The sequence below is a fragment of the Oratosquilla oratoria genome, chromosome 13 (assembly GCF_046742065.1).
Source record: "Oratosquilla oratoria isolate Oo_2021 chromosome 13, ASM4674206v1, whole genome shotgun sequence".
NCBI lineage: Eukaryota > Metazoa > Arthropoda > Malacostraca > Stomatopoda > Squillidae > Oratosquilla > Oratosquilla oratoria.
Genome location: NC_134789.1, coordinates 44,166,136 through 44,183,060, shown reverse-complemented (window position 1 = coordinate 44,183,060; position 16,925 = coordinate 44,166,136). Strand labels below are relative to the sequence as shown.

Here is a 16,925-nt window from a genome sequence, read left to right as displayed (position 1 = left end):
AATAAAATAGTGTTTGATCAAGAACATCTCTTAATTTTTTTTTTTTTTTTTTTTTTTTTTTTTTTTTTTTTTTTTTTTTTTTTTTTTTTTGATTGGGTGGTGGCAAAACTTAATACTAAAACAATTAGACTTAATATCATATCTCCCAAATCACCATTATATAGATATATTTTATTTTCCTCATAGGAGGTGCTCTTGATCAAACATTATATACATCTCGCCCATCCATTCATTAATTAAATATTATGGATGCCACGGTGGCACTTCATAGTTTGGCGACGCCTATGCCATTTAGGCACTACATTTTGGTTATACCACCGGTGGTATTAAGGCCCACTTTAATAACATAATCTTAGTCGACACCCTGGCACTATATTTTTGGTGTGTCAACGGTGAGATCAAATAGAGTAGCATTATAGCATTACACTACATTCTCCACGAAAGAGCAGCACTATCATTGGCGTGGTCTATTTGAAATTCTAATACTACTAATACTAATTCTAATCCTAATTATTAATACTGAATATCAATATTGATTATAACACTATTCATAAACACTGATTAATACTAGATAATAATACCAATTTGTAGTACTAACACTATTATAAACCATGCAATGTGAGGATTATGACAAAATGAGATTATACTTGTGTCTTCCTAATATTTAATTTATTCTATGCGAAACCGGTTGATATCAATTCTGATCCCATTTCCTGTGAACCAGTCTCATTTTGTAGGTTTACTATATTCATAATAATAGAAGCCGTTGCCAGTTTCACGTAAGATTCACGTGATAATTTGATGTATATTTTTAAATCTGGCCCAGGTTTGATTCCTTGACTGTGATCTGTTTTTTGTTTCTGCCTTTTTTCATAGAAGTGAATGAACTCCTGTTAGACATTTCCTGTAAAGCATTAGTTTTTTTTTTTTTTTAACTACCGTGGTCAAGGCTTTTGACCGCACACCGTAAGAAATGATTTGGCGGTAACTAGCGACTACATATTGAACCACGTCTTCCATTATTATTATTGCAGCTGTCATTGTCAGATATTTCTAACAAAGCTGTAGTCCTCCCCTTACCCCACAAGTTCCTACAGAAGAAAAACATCGCAGAAGAAATGAATCAAGGAATTTGTAGTTCTAGAACAGAAACCAATATGTCGATAAGCACTCAGGAGTGAAAGACTAAATATGAAGAGTAAAGGAAGAACGAAAATGAATTATCGATAACTATCTATATACATACATATACCAAAGGCTTTTTCCCCCTACACGGGGGGTAGCCAAAAAGAAAAAGGCATAGAAACCACTCCCACCCATTCCATTTTCTATACAGTATATTCCACTCCCCTCCACCCTCCTGCCTCCCTCGTATATACCAAGGGTTTTTTCTCCTCTATAAGGAAGGTATCCAAGTCAAAAGGCATATACCTACTCCCACCCATTCCACTCCCATTTATCACCCTTTCCTCCCTCTCATCTTAGCCCCTCGTGGATGAAGAGTCATCCTTGTATTCCACCCACTGGCCTGAGTCAGAACCAGTGTAGCAAGACAGTACATCCACAGTAAGGCCACTTCACTCAATCGGCGACCCTCCCCCTCTCCATCCTCTCATGCAGAAAATAAAGAAGACGGGGAGAAAAACACTCGGTTTGCGTCCAAATATCATTCACACATAACCACAATGGAAATAAGCGTACATGCTTTTTTGTGTTATCCTCGGCAATTTGCAATTATTATTTCGAACTATGTGTTCTTGTCATTATCTGCACTTCATGTATATTGATTCTTTGCCAAATAAATGTATCATTTATTATTATTATTATTATTATTATTATTATGATTATTATGATTATTATTATTATTATTATGATTATTATTATTATTATTATTATTATTATTATTATTATTATCATTTTCATTATTATTATGGTTATCATTATTATTATTATTATTATTATGATTATTATTATTATTATTATTATTATTATTGTTATTATTATTGTTATTATAATTATTATTATTATGATTATTATTATGATTATTATTATGATTATTATTATTATTATTATTATTATTATTATTATTATTATTATTATCATTATCATTATTATTACTCTCCACCCCGCCCCCTCCCCCTCCCTCCCTCCAGTATCATCCTATACACAGCTATTTTCCACTCACCCCTACCTACTGCCTTCCCCCTTCCTTGCTTAACTGACTTTCCCCTCTTGCTCAAAGCCCCTTTCACCCCATCCATCCATCTCATCCTCGGTTGTCCCCTTAAGTTCACTCCACCCACCCCTGTTTTCCACACCTATTTTACTCATCTTTCTTCACTGAATATTCCATGTGTCAAAACCATCCCAATAGTCTTTCGTTAGTCTTATATGTCATCTCCCTTTCCACCCCATACTCTACTCCTCCCTTCCTCGTTAATCACTCTGTCCAACCTTGTAACTTCTATCATACTTCTCAGACATTTCAGCTCAAACACATTTAAACTTCTCTCTGCCTCTCACAAATTCCAAATCCCCATTCCATACAGTGTCGTCGGCACAAACACCCCTTCAAATAATATGCCCTTTGCATTCATTCCCAAGTGCCTATTTCTCATGACATTTTCAATCCCCCAAGGCTTTTTCTTGCTTCTCTCAATCTACTGTACAGTTTTCGATGCATCTTCTTTAACCCATAGTAAGAAAGTATTCGTTTTCTCTTAAAAGAAATTTGGATACAGAGAAAACTAATATTTAAGGGGTAACTATGATTTAATATTGTATATTGTTTGTAATACATAGATCAAAGATAGAGAGATAGAGATAGATAGACTTTATTTGGCAATGAATCAATGTACATGAAGTGCAAATAATGACAAGAACACATAGTTCGGAATAATAAATGCAAATTGCCGAGGATAACACAAAAAGCATGTACGTTTATTTCCATTGTGGTCCTCATCAGATTGTTATTCTACAGACTACACTAAGTCACACTGACAACATACGTAGGGGGTTAAGGGGACCAGAGACAATCATGAGTAATACCAGTCAGAACACATATGACACATAAACATTGTTATAGTTTAGCTAATATTACTAAAATGTTTGTACACATAGGAATATTGAGACCAAAAATTTGAGCACCATCACTAAAAAAAGGAACATTGCAATAAGCAAAGGAACAACAAAATAATATTAAACTGTAACAAAACAAATAAATGAAGAGTCGTCCTAAAGGGTCGTCATGAGTGAATACCATTAATGATATACTGCATTATTCTACGGCCGTATCAACATGTATGAGTGAGTACTATATCAGTGTAGTACCATTAATGATATACTATAATATTCTACATCTGTAACAACATGTAGTTATAGTGAATGCTACACTGCAGCTGGGGTCACCTATTAATTAAATCTAACAATTAACTTAAATCTCAAATTATTAATAGTGTTTTACTTCTGACCCGGACACTGGTCAGGAAACAGGAATGACTCTTCATCCACGATTATCTAAGATGAAAGGGAAACAAGGGTGATGGATGGCAGTGGGAGTGGGTGCGTATGTTGAAAGGCTACCTCCCTTATATGAGGGAAGAAGCCCTCGGTCTACAGATAGATAGATAGATAGATTTATTTGGCAAAGAATCAATATACATGGAATACAGATAATGACAAAAACACATAGTTCGAAATAATAAATGCAAATTGCCGAGGATAACACAAAAAAGCATGTACGCTTATTTTCATTGTGGTCCTCATAGGTATAGATAAATTAATAGTGTCCATCTTAATCATTCTTTCTTCTCATGCGTTGCACAAACCAATGCATCTATGTAGAAACTATACTTAAAATATACTTACTTGTTTGCTTTAAGCGAACTGATGTTTTTCTATGTCCTACGCTGGTGCAGTGTCACTTTGACTACGGTTGTTGTTCGTGGTACCCAAGTCTATCTCAACTCCTCAACTACAAATCTACCAAAACAAACTTATCAAGGTAGTGCTCAAATTAAATCCTAGAACACATTTTGATGTATCTAACTTTATTCGTCTCAACTAGTTTACAGTGGAAAACAGAATTAACTTTTTAACCACTTGTCATGTACACAGAATTACACATGGTCAAGCACCTAAATACCTAAAACATAATCTAATCTACATACGCTCTGTACATTCTCACAACACACGATCCAGTGGTGCCTCTGTTACATTACCTTATTTTAGGTCTGTTTTGGGCAGAAGTTCCTTCATGTTCACAGCTTCACTTTTATGTAACAAGCTTGATGTATAAACCCAAACGATTCAAAAGTATATGTCATTCAAAATATCTGGTAGGAAATCTATTTTTGGTGCTTACTTGTGTAGTAGTCATGACAATTACATTTATGCTTAGTATTATTGTCCGGTCAACTTTTGTTGTCTTTCAATTTAGTTAATATTTGTGTTAAACTACTACGTGCCTTACAGTAATATTTCTTATTTGCATTTTAGTATATTTTTGTTGTCTTATTTCGGGATCTCATCGGAAATAAGCCCCTTACTGGGCTTTTTTGGGTTATCCCTAATATATCATTATATTCTTACCTGTGACTCAGTCTATATTCTTTACATTTGTTGATTAATTCATTTGTATTGGTTATTGGCTTGAATTGCTTGTAAAATTATTTTATACTGAAATAAATTAATCTGAATCTGAATATTATATTCTGTCATTTTTCCTTTCCTTTCTCTGTTCTACAAAGAGCTACCATAACATGTTCTTATTTGATTTATTTGTTTATTTATTTATTTACTTATTTATCTAATTAGCTATTCATTTATTTATTTATTATTATTATTGTGGCTGGGCGAGTGGCAATCATGCAGTACCACTACTGTGTATTCCAGTTTGGGGTGGATCAAATTTCTTTTTAGTGATATTCACTTCCTCCCAATAAAAAAAAAAGCTGATGTTTACGAGTATATGCCTCCTCAGTCATTCTGTTTGTGTATTTCGTCGGTGGTAGATCATTCCTAATTAATCATTTTCTCCTTTGCTTTTGTAATTACTTTATCTCCATGAGGGCTACTTTTTGCTTTGGCTCATTTTCACTTTTTTTTCATTTCTGTGTACATTTATATATATATATATATATATATATATATATATATATATATATATATTTTTTTTTTTTTTTTTTTTTTTTTTTTTTTTTTTGTGGAAACCTATATAACACCAGACTCAGAAGTAACTAAATTATTCCCGACGTTTTGAGTCCTATCCGGGACCCGTCCTCAGGGATACAATGGAATACAGAAATCACATGGTATGAATATACGAGCGATCACGTCCACAGGAGGATCGCGGCAACCTGCGCCGGGCGAGAGCGCGTGGTGGTGGAGGGGGGAGAAGGGGGGAGGACATTTACCCACCGCCGTTGTTCGTGATATTTTTCCACCTCTCCCTTGCACCTGCATATATGGGATTAAGTGTTATGGACCTATTTATGCTGTCTTCGTTAGTGGCCCACACCCCCAAGAACAGTCTGCCTCCTTTCCCGTTGTTATTGTAAAGTACCTTTGCGCCCTGCCAGTCGAATCATGTTGGTGCTGTTCAGTATGCACTGTTCTTGGAGGCGTGGGCCACTAACGAAGACAGCATAAATAGGTCCATAACACCCAATCTCATATATGCAGGTGCAAGGAAGAGGTGGAAAAATCAGTTGTGGTGCCACATATTCGGTCAATAAGTCAAGGTAAACATTCGCAGTAATTGATGCCTCCAGGAAGAAAAATTGACCAATTATTCGATTGCACATGATTCCACACCACACATTTACTGTTGGACTATCCCTGTGAAGGTCCCTAGTCACATGGAGGTGTTCTGATTCCCAGATTCTCACATTGTGTTTGTTTAATTTCCCTGGAGCATGACGTGACCACACTGAAACAAGTGCACGTGCACTTTTACGCACGGCCGCGAGCACAGATCACAAACACATACATTGAAAAGACGTCATGTAGACATTATATACATATATGCACTATGTACATCACAACACATTATATAACTTTAATAAACACTGATTAATATAAAAAATCTGGTTAAGATATCTTGTCAATTGCCTTTGTAATATTTTTTTTTTAATTGTAAAGAGACTTTAAGGACACCCTGTATATCAAGAAAATAATTGATTTTAACAATGACTCCTGTGTCACTCCACATGTCACTTCTCTCCAATGCGACACCTCATCCTTCACTACTGTCCTCATGATCTTATCTTTCTGGATATTCTTTGTTCATCCCAGTATACTTTCTTTAAGTCTCCTTACATTTACCAACTCCCATGTCAATTGTTTGTATGGCACCTTGTCAAAAGCCTTCCCGAGATCCAAGTATACATAATCTATCCAATCCTCTTATTCGTGTAGCGCAGAAACCGCCCTCGAATAAAGACTTACCAGGGTCTAACATAGGACCTTTCCTTTCTAAACCCGAACTGATTGTCCGCTAGGACTCTATTCTCCTCCAAATATTTAATAATAAAAATAGATAAATAAATAAATAAATAAACGCATTGTGGTCATTGAGCTAGTGAATGACACTGGTATATAGTTTAGGGGTTCTTCCTTGTTTCTTCCTTTGTAGATTGGTACCACACTTGTCATCTTCCAGCCCCATAGCACATTTTCTTTTGCCAGTGAACAAACAATTGAATGGTCTATCTTGTCTACCATTTTTTTTTCACCCTTTAAATATCTAATTTGAGATCCCATCTGACCCTGAGGCCTTTCATACTTTTAAATTTTCGAGAAGTCTATTCAATTTGTTCTCTTCTACTTTGCTGTTGTTTACCTCTCTTCCTCGAGCTCCTATTCCTTGGCTATTAGCTACTGGGAATTTTTACTTATTATTCCGCTTGATTTTGGCCTCTTCGTATACTACCCACCAATATCTAACTGAAATCTTCCTTTTCTTTGTTTCAGCTTGTCGTTTAAAAATCTAATTAATAGTTTGATTTCGTTCTTACATTGGTCAGTTATACATACATACATACATATACCAAGGCTTTTTTCCCCCTTACCAGGGGGGTAGCCAAAAAGGACAAGGCACAAAAACATTCCCACCCATTTCATCCCCGAAAACACTCCACACCCCTCCACCCTCCATCCCATCTTAGCACCTCCTAGATGACGGGTCATCCCTGCACCCTGTCCACTGCCCTGGGTCAGAAGCAGTGTCGCAGGACACAGCACATCCACAGCAAGGCCGCTTCATTAAATCGGCGACCCCCCCTCTCCGTCCCCCCATATAAAGGAGAGGACGGGGAGAAATCCCTTCGGGCTGCGTCAAAAAATTTTGCTCACACACACTACCTCACCCCCATTCCCCCGTCCAATCCACCTCATGCATCACAACATTTTCCATATACAACCATTCTCCATTCACCCCTGTCTTCTGTCCTCTCCCGTCCTTCCTCAACCGACATTCCCCTCTTCCCCAAAGCCCCCTTCACCCCATCCATCCATCTCATCCTAGGACGTCCCCTCATGTTCACTCCCTCCACATCTGCCTTCCATATATCCTTTACTAAATTCTTTCATCCCTGTCTTCTAACTCTTCGGTATTCGTTTCTGGTAGTCTTGTATTCTCTATTTTTTCATAATTTATTTCCCCACCTCTCCCATGCCTTAATCCTCTTATAATTATTATATCGTATCTTGTTACACTAGTACTCTTTGTGATTCTCTCTCACTCATTTTTGCGCGTATTCATCTTATACGGCCCCAGACTAGTTATTCCAAAACAACAACAACATATCTTCCTGAAATTATTTATTAGGTAGTCCGATCCCCGTAGTCGATTACCTGAGAGCCGCATGTTTCCTGCAAGAGAGACCTGGGGCAACGGATTGATTCATTGATTGATTGGCACTTATGTATCCACTCCTACGTTGTACATTAACCAGAACACTTCCAAATTTCTTTTGTTTTTCTTGTCTCGTTGAACCCCAATCTGCTTCTGCAGGGTATTTCTTCAGTCCCGAATAGTTTGCTTTCACAAATTTATATCTTCCTTGCCTGTTGGACTTTTTTTTTTCCTAATTCTGCCTTCTCTACTTCTAAAATACGTTGGACGACTACATGATCGTATTTACCAGTTTCATCAAATTCTTTGGCAAGGATCAATTTCAGTTTCTTTTGTTGGTTCTTTCACCAACTGTGTCATTATATTGTTTAATTATATATTCAACAAATTTGTTGACTTCCACAGCAGCAAACACCATTGTTTAACTTGTATGAAGTTATCTCTATATATTTCATGGGGAAATAATGACTGACATTCAGGTATTCGTAAGTTCCCCCAAGTCAATATAGTTATTCAGGATGTCTTTTGACCCAACCCATTTGTTATCTTAAGAAGCTACAGTTAGGATTAGATATACTATTTGATTACTATAACGAAGTAAAGGTATACTTTAGTGGTGCAGGTATACTTCGGAAATATTACTCCCCATTAAGTGTGAGGTATAGACAAATAAGCCTGCTGTCTTGGTCACTGGTGGTGAAACATAATTCTTTATGCAAGAAGGACAAAATACAACGTTTAATAGCATCACCATTAGAAAGGCTTACATAATACAATTTAAACTTTATATAATAATAGTACTAATATGCATAGACATTTGCATATCGATATGCGAGAAGTAACAGTATTAATAATGGTATATTTTTATAATCTAATTTCTAGCGAGGTGACAATATTAATAAAGAAAACGACTATGATACGCGAATTCTAGAAAGAACGAAGCTTTAAGGCATGACCTTGCTACATGGAGACAGTTACTAGGATTTGGAACTACTAATGGTGGCAGCACACTAGGCATTTCTTGCTATCATGCTATTTGCTTTCGCTATTTTGATTAAAAACTACTTCGGTTACGATTTTTTGTTTTTCAAATTTCAAAATGTCAAATTACTCTTGCGTCATGACTCATGTAGTGAGAAATTGAATGACGAACTAATGTCTAAAAGAAGTTAAACTTATACGAATATTAAACACATAGTTTAGATGTTCTTGCAGAAGTCTAGAAACCGAAGTAGTGTCTGCTCAAACGAAGTAGCAGTGGCAAGTAGCATGCTACCTTAGCCTAGCCTAGCATGCCACCACCTTCATTAAGTTAGACCACCCGTTTCCGCGGGGACTGTTTTTGTGCGAGGATGCGACGTCTTTAGGAAAGTAGAAATATCGTTGTGCATAAAAGGGGCTCTTGCCAGTGAACATATTTTAAATTCATTGTTTATCTATCGTAGCGCGGTAAGCAAGGGAAGGAGGGCGCTGGCATCGATAGTCACCAGCGAAGTAGAATGAAGATTGAAAGGCGTGGTGAAGTTTATACTGGCCGATCATCCACTGGGATGGGACACTTTTGTATGAAGTCACTCACTGACTGTAGGTGAGCTGCAGTTTGATTACTGAATATTTCTTCTCATTGATGAAAGCGAAACTTCGGATTGAAGCTGAATATCTATAGAGGTTTTGTTCCAACGGGCAAAAACCGATTCTACCGCCTTCGGCTTCTTTCCACCCGGCTGTCTGCACAGAATAGATTTTTGTATTTCAACCTACTCTACGGTGAGAGATGCCATGGATGCTGAGGTAAGGTCTTAGAATAGCTCCATCGTGTAGATGTGTCGTTATCCTTTTAGACAAAGTGGTAGCTGCAAAACTTATATATCGTAAGTCGAGGTAAATGCAGTCGTCAATGTTCCTGCAACATTGATTGCCTCAACTCACGATATATAGATTCCACAATCAGGGCCCTTTGTGGCTTCGAGGCAAGCATTTTTTCTCAAAATTGAGGATTTGATGTCCAGTAAATCTACATGTAATCTCTCATAAATGCTTTGTTTCCATGGTAATTAATAACGATTGCTACTAAAAAGAAATCAGTGTGGTGTGATAAGTATAGTGACGTTTGTGTATGCGAATGTAAGTATATGTTGTGGTGGGGATAATAAAAAGTGTTTGTTCTCGAGTGGGGAATGGATGTTGCGTGGTTGCTCTGAATAAAGTACCAGCCGGATCCCCCGTTCGCAATTACATTTTTTTATATATATAATGAAACGCTACTATGTTCATTATCAATTTGTGTGTGTCTACCGTTATTCTATTTATATAATTTTGTGACGACAGGTAATCTCTGATTAAAGTATTTAAATAATTTTCTTCCTATGCTCCTATGATTTTCATTTTCCATTTTATAACTCAATGGCTGTCTCTTTACTTTGGCTCATTTCCAAGATTTTGTTTTTCATTATATTGAAAATTAATCTATCGCCTCTGGTTCCGTACATAAACCATATTGTCTCCCTAAAATCATATTGGCTGAAAACAGTATGAATGAAAGCATCAGTGTATAGAAAGATAGAAATAGAAATAAGCTTAAGGTGAAGATGTCGTATGTAATGAACACAATGACGACGAAAAGATTGCAATGTGCATTATAAGGAAGAATAAGGGGTAGGGAAACTTAATGATTATTTTAGATATATGAAAAATATTAAGGTTAGGGACGACGAGGAACAAAATTGCAACGTGGATGCACTCCCAACGTTAGGAAAATCAATGTATGCTAAAATCACGCATATGGAGTCTTCTAATGTCGGGGACAAAGACTACAAGGTGGTCTTGCAAGATGGACGTCAAAAAGCCATCTACCTTCTCCCACAACTACAAGCCAGTGACACAGAAAGTCCCCACACTAATATAGCTTAAATACCAATCCAAAAATTATTCCAGAAAGATCTATAGTAAGGAGAGGCGAGAATCTTTGCCAGTTTCTGTGGGGCTGTGGATTTCCAGTAAATAACTCGGTTGTTATTACCATTACATGTCATTGGTTCAACAGTATTGTACATTAGGTGTGCCCATAATCACAGGGTTTCTGAATGCGAAGCATATGTAGGAAAATGTTCTGCCCAAATAAGAATATATACTGTATCAACTGTCTAATACATAAAGAAAAAGTAGCAAAAATTAAGAACAGAATCGATCATGGTCTAGTTGACTGGATATTTGGACCAGGGATATTTGGGCCACGAAACTGCAACCTAGGACATTTAGGCCACGAGGGCCACCTGGGGTGGTTTTTTGGGCTAAAAACTATTTTTTTTTTCCTTTCAATATATTACTAGATATTTTATATTTATTTTTGTGTTTTATTACTGTTTTTTTTTTTTTCCTTTTTGTCATGAAGTGTTTTAGCTCTAGTTTATCAACCGTCCAACCGGATCCTCTCCTACACCTCTGTGGAGCTCTGTATATAAAACTAGCCTGTCAACAGATGTCATATCACATTCACTGAGCTACTCAACCATGCCAGCTGAGCTCGAAGTCATCACATCATCTAGAGGGAACCAGAAGATCTGTCTGGATGGCTTCAGTACACCAAGAAGCATGTTGCCAAGTCAGTTGATGAGATCGTTTGGCGGTGTGTCAAGCTGTCCTCTACCCTCAAGTGCCCTGCTCTCATCAAGACCACCAAGACTATCAGTAAACCTCGGGTTGTGTCGGATCACAATCACATCGCTGATGCAGTTGGATGCCAGGTGGAGAAGACTCGCCAGTCCATGAAAAGGAAGGCTGCTACCACCAACGACCGTCCCAGCCAGATCCTCTCCTTCGCGGTTGCAAAGCTTCCAGAGGAGGTCAAGGCACGCATGCCTAAGGCCGACTCTACGAAGCGTGCCCTGCGTCGCATCCGGACTGAGCATCGTTCGAGGGATCCTCAGTCTCTGCAGAATCTGGTCATCAACCTCCACTATAACAACGGGCAGGAAGCAGATGAGCGCGTCATCATCTTCACCAACCCACGTCATCTGGAGGAGCTAGCAGCCTGTGACGACTGGTGCATGGATGGTACCTTCTCCGTTTCTCTAAGACTCTACCTGATCCAGGGTCGGTCCCATGGCGTCTACCTTCCTTTGGTCTACGCCTTGCTGCAACGCAAGACAAACCAGTTACGAGACGCTTTTCCGGGTTCTTGAAGAGGGTGGCTGTGATCCCAGCACAGTCATCATCGACTTCGAGCTGCCTGTGGAGCTGGCCCTGCGGGTGGTCTTCGGGGAGGAGGTCTATGCCCGGTTCTGCTTCTACCACCTGAGCCAGTCCATCTGGAGGCAGATCCAGGGCCTGGGGCTGAAGAACCTGTACGAGTCTGACGACGAGTCCCGCCTGTTCTGCGGGCAGCTGGATGACCTCACCTTCCATCCCCGAGAGGACGTCAAGTCAGGCATGGCACACCTACGCTCCACCATGTCTGATGATGGTGCAGCACTTATTGAGTACTTCGATTCAACCTACGTTTCCGGCCAGCTCCGCCACCGTCGTGACGTCCACTCCAAAAACAGGCCTGGAGTCATCAGACCAGTGCGCTTCCGCCGCGGGCTGCCCATGTTCCCACCTGAGAAATGGAACATGCACCAGGCCACTCTCAACAACCAGCCCAGAACCAACAATGTCTGTGGGGCTGGAACAACAAGTTCTTCAGCCTGGTGGGACACTCAAACCCTACTGTCTGGAAGCTAATTGAGTGCCTGCAGGCTGAGGCTGCCACCGTCGATGGTGTCCTGCTCCAGGAAGAGCGTGGGATCCGCCCTTCCAAGCGTGGGAAGATGGTGTACCAAGAACTTTATGTCCGTCTCCACAACCTCGTGCTCGACTATCCCAAGGTCTATAAAGTACTATATAGACCTTGGACTATCCCTGCCTTCCTTCGTGGCATAAGCCACAACCTCCGCGGAGGACAGCCCAACTTGAAAATAATTATGCTGTTTTGTGCTTATATTCTGTACATTTTACTGTGATTTTTTTCACTTGATTTCTGTAAATATATGTCCAATTTATGCTGTGATATTTAATAAAACAGTTATATTATTAAAAAAAATTGTGGTCACTTTTTATCACATGTCACAAATATCCTAGTCACCGTGGACTAAATGTCCTAGGTTGCAGTTTCGTGGCCCAAATATCCGTTCAGCGTTGTTCAGTTAGTTGAAAATAAAACTCACCATAAAATTAGAATACAGAAGCGTTTTTTATTTTAGAATCTTTTTGTTGAAAACTTGAAATTATACATAATGCACATCAACTGTGAAATTAGCAGTGAAAATAGATAATGAAAATGTACATAGCCATTGAAAAGGCCTAATCCTCGTAGAAATTAGACGGTAGGCTCTCTGGGGGTTAGTGAAATAATCCAATATGGCGACACTCAGCTTATTTTATACAACTGACATTTCATTATCCTATAGACCTTTTTTCCCTCCCACTAACACCAATCCTGTAAACGAGGGTGGTTTCACCTGCTACATTGCCAGGAATCGCGACGGTACATCCACAGACTGGGTAGTAGTAAGTGTGCTTTGGCTTCGGCAACCGTGGTAGAATATTGTCAAGTTTACAATTTCGCACGCTTTCCCAACGGATATTGATTAATGTGTGTAGATAAGATAATGATTTTTGTTGAAACGAATTCGGCAACAGGAGGATCACAAAGAGATCAGCACCTGGAATCGTTCTTTCTCAGAACAAGAATTTTCATTAGTATTTTCTAATAGGCACACTGGTAGTCCCATATATAAAATGCTTGTTTACTTATTTCAACTTATACCAAACACAGTGAAACATATCAGATAATTTTCACCAGTCTATTTAATGAGTATCGACTGCAATTTAAGAAATCATCGTTCAAAATAATTGAAATTTTGTTTAGCAGCGTCCATTTCCTCGGATTAATTGACTTATTAGAGTTGTCATGCAGTCGAGTGGTCAAATTTCATAATCGAGTCACCAGTTTCCATGGCAACATTGTCTTTATTTACGTTGTTGGGAGTTCGTTTATCGTTCGATACAGGGGTGCATACCAACACACCAAGGGTCCTGTTTGTGCATTCAAACGCATTCTCTGGTAAGAGTGACACGAACAATTTGTAAAAAATTATCCTTATGTAGATTTTATCAATTTGCGTATCAATAAAACTATTTTTATTTGTACATTTATTTATACTGTTGTTTTATTTACTAGAATTTGATCAACCATGTTACCTCGAAATTTTTCAACACAAGCGTGGAGTAACAAGAGACACGGATGTGTTTATGCTTTGGGCGAAGTGTGACTGGAAGGCGCTGAAAGACGGGGATAAGGGAAAAGCTGCGAATGTGACGAGAAGTAAATAGTTTTGAGGATGCCCGTCACATTTGGGATATATGTTGGTGCAAGCACCTGTTGTATTGCTGTAAATAAGGTAAATATTTAAGTTTGTTATGGAAATATAACAATACTTTTCATACAGGTACATCCAACTTCGTTTGTTATATATCTGTATTATTTATGTTTATATCCTTCCATGATATACGTATTTCAGTCATTAAACCAAGTATTAGAATTACATTTTCTACTAAACTTAGTTAAATGATGTAAAAGTCTTCATTAGGTGAAACTAGCTAGTTTTAGTTTATTGATTGAGAGTGGAATTTGGATTGGTAAACATATATTCTCGTACTTGTAACAGTTGCATTTGCCTAGGTGTCATGGTAAATGAAAAATAAAAAAAAAATAGAAATTCACGAAAGTATTGCAACCAACACAAGTGCATTGCAAGGATGAATCATGAGATTCATGCACACATGAACTTCACAAGGGAAAGCATGCCTTGACTTATAATCTTATTAATTTAGTATTTACAGTAGTTAAGAACTGTGGTTGTGGTTTTGAGTTTTGTGTGTTGGATATATTATCCCACTTCCTTGAAATAGTCATTTAATATACCCCCTTCTAAATAAAGAATTTGGTATACTTACTTGGATTTACTTACAAATCTATGCCAAAGCTTCATCAGCAATGTAAAATTAAAAAAATAAATTCAAAAATATACAATTCAGAGAGAAAAATACATTAAATTAAGAAGTGAAATGATGAAGTAAGGTAGTTTTTCTTTTTTCTTTCCTTGTCAGTGAAAAGGGTCTATATATTCCCCATTAATTAAACTGACAAAGGATAAGCATCATACAAATGTATTTTTGTCTCGTCTCGAAAATCTGAGATGATAGAGTGATCTTAGAAAGATTCATAATTATACATATCTAACCAAATCAACCAAAATATAAACGGCCACTCTAGGAACATGTTACTTGCAGTCTTTACGCAACAGGTATTGGAAGGCTTTGTTAAAGTACCACGTAACAGAACAGTAATGATGGTAATAGATAATAAGACTTTTGATGATACCCAGAATATAAACATGATACTACTGTTCATGTTTCAGTTCTGTTCCAGTAACACACACATGCATTTTTCACTTTTTTTTCTATTTTGCATTTGAATAAACTATTATTTTCTATGGAATGGTTAGGTTAGGAGCTATTGGATAATGTAAGTTTTATGTTAAGTATCCTTGCTTACATGTTTAAGAAACATGCTTCTCTTGAGGGATTTTTCTGTGGGGCTGATGTCATTGGAGGGTTTGTAGGAGTAATGAGTTTGGTGATCTATCTAACTTAGGGGAATTTTGTTTGTTATTGGCACAGCTGAGGTGGGCCTCCACTGGTTCCAGGGTCCGCCCTTGGTGTAATTTCTGGGAGGGTGTTGTGGTGGGAGTTTGAGTATCCTGGTGTTGGCAGTTCATCTGGTATTGTGCTCAGCCATTTGTCAAGTCTTCTTTTGAAGCTTTCCAGGGAGGTGCCTGTGTGGTCTCGAATCTCTTGAGGGAGACTGTTAAAAATGCGAGTACCATTGTGTGTGAAGGAATTGTGCACCAGTGTGCCCTTATGTGTTGTGCCCTGGGTGGTCTTCACATAGCACAATCTTCCTCTTCTTGGGTGGGTGTTTTCTTGTAGTCCCACATTTGGTACTCTTCTCTCAAGGATCTTCCACACATATATGGCAATATATCTCCTTCCTTCTTTGAAGAGAATACAGCTTCAAGTGGCTGAGTCTTTCCCAGTAGTTCATGTGCTGAATTCCCTGAATCCTGTTGGCGAAGGTTCTCTGGATGGCTTCAAGGGTAGTAATATCATGGATAGTGTAGGGGGACCACACCTTGGTCTTCGGATCATGTGCTGGACTCCTGATCAGCAGCTATTTCCCTCCCAGAAGAGAGCTTAGAGCTCGTGTGACTGATCTATGGGTAATGCTGTGACCTTGCACACACACACACCCCCAACTCCCCGCCCACGAGAGTTGGAGTAATGACTCGAAGTGCAGCGATACTGAAATTATTTCAGCCCTGGGCAGGATTCAAACCCGGACCACCGTAGTGACAGTCTAGGATTCTACCAACCCAGCTTGGGTAGGATCAGGGTTTTCCACATGGTGACCATGTATTTTCCTTCCTTTGTGATGAAATTTCTGAAAGCCTAGCCACTCACCTTTCTTGCAGTAGCTGTGATCTTGCTGTAGTGGTGGCTGAGTGATGCATTTCTGCTCATATGCACCCTGAGATCTTTTACATGGTCCTTTCCTTGGATGGTGTGATTGTTTACTTGGTACTTGGTTGTTTCCTTCAGCTCTGAGTTGTTTCTGTACCTCAGTAGCTCAAACTTGTCCCCATTTAATGCCATGTTGTTTTCCTGTGCCCATCTGAGTATCCTGGTCAGGTCCTGTTGTAGTTGCATTGTGTCCCCTTCATCTATTTTCTTTCTGACCCTTGTGTCATCCACGAAGGAGGTGGCAGCTGAGTGCTTCATATCCTTGTTGATGTCACTAATATGGACTAGGAACAGTAGCAGTCCAAGTACTGAACCTTGTGGTACTCCACTCTGAACTTTACTTGGTCCTGATAGTTCTCCATGCACTGAGACCCTCAGCATTTTCTCAGATAAGAAACTATGCAGCCACTTTCCTAGTGACCCACATATGCCATAGTTTCAGAGTTTA

General features: G+C 38.5%; 1 protein-coding gene and 1 pseudogene across 1 annotated transcript in view; both read left to right on the top strand.

Annotated features, from left to right (window-relative positions):
- The first annotated feature begins 11,288 nt into the window (after positions 1 to 11,288).
- On the top strand, positions 11,289 to 12,577 carry LOC143032225 (uncharacterized; annotated as a pseudogene).
- Positions 12,578 to 14,114: 1,537 nt separating this feature from the next.
- Positions 14,115 to 16,925, top strand: part of LOC143032421 (heat shock 70 kDa protein 14-like) — a 37,326-nt gene continuing 34,515 nt past the window's right edge. The window contains exon 1 of the mRNA XM_076197172.1: positions 14,115 to 14,295. Within this exon, the coding sequence (XP_076053287.1) occupies positions 14,236 to 14,295 (60 nt within the window). The 5' untranslated portion in view covers positions 14,115 to 14,235. The remainder of the gene's footprint in view (positions 14,296 to 16,925) is intronic.